The sequence below is a fragment of the Podospora anserina genome, chromosome 7 (assembly GCF_000226545.1).
Source record: "Podospora anserina S mat+ genomic DNA chromosome 7, supercontig 1".
NCBI lineage: Eukaryota > Fungi > Ascomycota > Sordariomycetes > Sordariales > Podosporaceae > Podospora > Podospora anserina.
Window position 1 is genome coordinate 3,085,004 of NW_001914854.1, and position 1,953 is coordinate 3,086,956.

The window sequence follows — 1,953 nt, forward strand, 5'->3', positions numbered from 1 at the left end:
GTTCAAGGGGAAATGGTTTGGAAAATCGGTTTGGGATTTTGAAAGTCGAGATACAACGAGACGGATTTTTTGGCCGGGTTCCAAGCAAAGGTGGGCTCGCCTAACTATCCCGAAGGGGTTTAGTCCATAATTCCTTATCGCTTCTTATCAGTTGAGAGCAAACTCTTGGCGGCTGGCCCGTGCTTTTTTCTCCCAAGCACCGCATCCGTCATTTCACCTGCTGACGAAGCTCGGGCCTTGGCCCCAAGCCCCAAGAAATGTCATCAGCTTGATCATCGCCTCGTTGCCCATTCGGCAGCAAACCAAACCATCCGGAAACCCGGGAAGTTGTCAATCAACCACCAGTCGCATTAGCGCAACTGCAATGTCCAGAACCACATTCCTCTGACTGCTGCTGTCTTGACCCCTTCTACATTCATTCACTCTTTTTGTTTCTTTTTCCTTTTGCTTTCCGACGCTATCACCACCCCTCCATAACTATCCCATCACGTCAGTGCTTTACGCCGCATCTCGAGATCTCCCCGAAGTGAAACGAACCGAGGCCTCCGCCGCAAGACTACATCCACCAGATCTCCGGCCGCAAACGCAACCTCTTTTTGCCCCGACGACATCTCATAAACAAAACACACTCGCCAGGAGGTCGATTTACACGTTTTCTCTCAACCTTTCCCAAGGCGGCGCACATCAACTTCCATCACGATATACCGCAGCCATGACCTACCTCTTCTACTCAACCCTCACCCTCCTAACCTTCATCCTCACCACCCTCGCCTACCTCTTCCGCGCAACCTGGCTCCCCCACCTCTCCCAATCCCGCACAGCCTCGTACCTCTACTCCCGCCTCCCGGGGAACTCGTCCTTTGAAGCCGACATGGAAGCCGGTCTCTCGTCGTCGAATTTCGATTTAAACACCAACCTGGCAGCGGGCGATTCCAGGTCGGGGCTGGATGAGGGCGCGAAGAGGGAGATCTTGCAGATCATGAAGAAGAGGAGATTGAAGTTTGACGAGGCGAGAAGGGTGTACATGGAGCAGAGGTTTGCGGCGAATGGGATTGGGGCGGATGGGAGGCCGAGGGATCCAAAGTTTGTTAGTTTCTCGTGAGGGGGGAAATGCAAATCCGAGAGTCTGTTGGGGGGGGGGGGTTGTTTGGTCTGGTTAAGGTTTTTCCTGTTCGCTGCTGCTGTTTGGAAAACAGAGCATATATCATGGGTTTGGCTTCATAAATCTATCGTTAATTACTTTTCCTTCTTTTTCTTTATCTTGATTTTTTTTATTGTTTTTTATTTATTTACATATTCCCCTGCTTTTTACTATTTTTGTTGATTTTTTCATGTTTTGGAGCGGGATAATCTGCGAAGGCGTTTACATGGGACGGGTTTCCTTGGCCGGACGGATTGCACATGATGTGGCGAGAAAGGGGGGGGCGGGAAGGGGGGTAAGAAGGAAGGAGGGACATTTGATACCACTGGGGAGGAGGGAGTTTGAAGGTTTTTACATACGCAGGCGAAAAATAAAGAGATGTATCCCGCTCGATCAGGTTTCAGTGTTGTTTTCAGGGTGAAGAAGCCTGATGACTGGATGTCTTTTGGAGATATACCAAAATGTCTTCAAAGAGCTATCCCATTTTTCCAGTGCTTCTCGAGAGCTTCTTGCCTTTTATATAGGCCTCAACAAAAGATGGGAAATGTGCTTGAAGGAACAGTCATTAAAACTAGAAGCATGGTTCTTAATAAAACTCGGAATATAGTTGCTAATCTGTGCAATTTCAGGTTGACCAGGCGATCGTTGATACTTACTATAGCAGATATTGAAGACCATATCCCAATCTTGACATGTCACGGCCAGACCCTTATATCCAGACATAGTGTTATGCTTCAAAATGGACACATCCATTCATCATTACTAATTAAAAGCGAGGCCTCCTCTACCATTACTCTCCAACCACAAGCTTG

General features: G+C 48.3%; 1 protein-coding gene across 1 annotated transcript; it reads left to right on the forward strand.

Moving 5' to 3' along the window:
• Positions 1–712: 712 nt before the first annotated feature.
• PODANS_7_10640 (uncharacterized protein) lies at positions 713–1,102 on the forward strand (the record flags this gene model as incomplete). Its single annotated transcript, XM_001908398.1, has 1 exon — positions 713–1,102. One exon carries the CDS (start codon positions 713–715, stop codon positions 1,100–1,102), a length of 390 nt encoding a protein of 129 aa, XP_001908433.1.
• Positions 1,103–1,953: the final 851 nt, after the last annotated feature.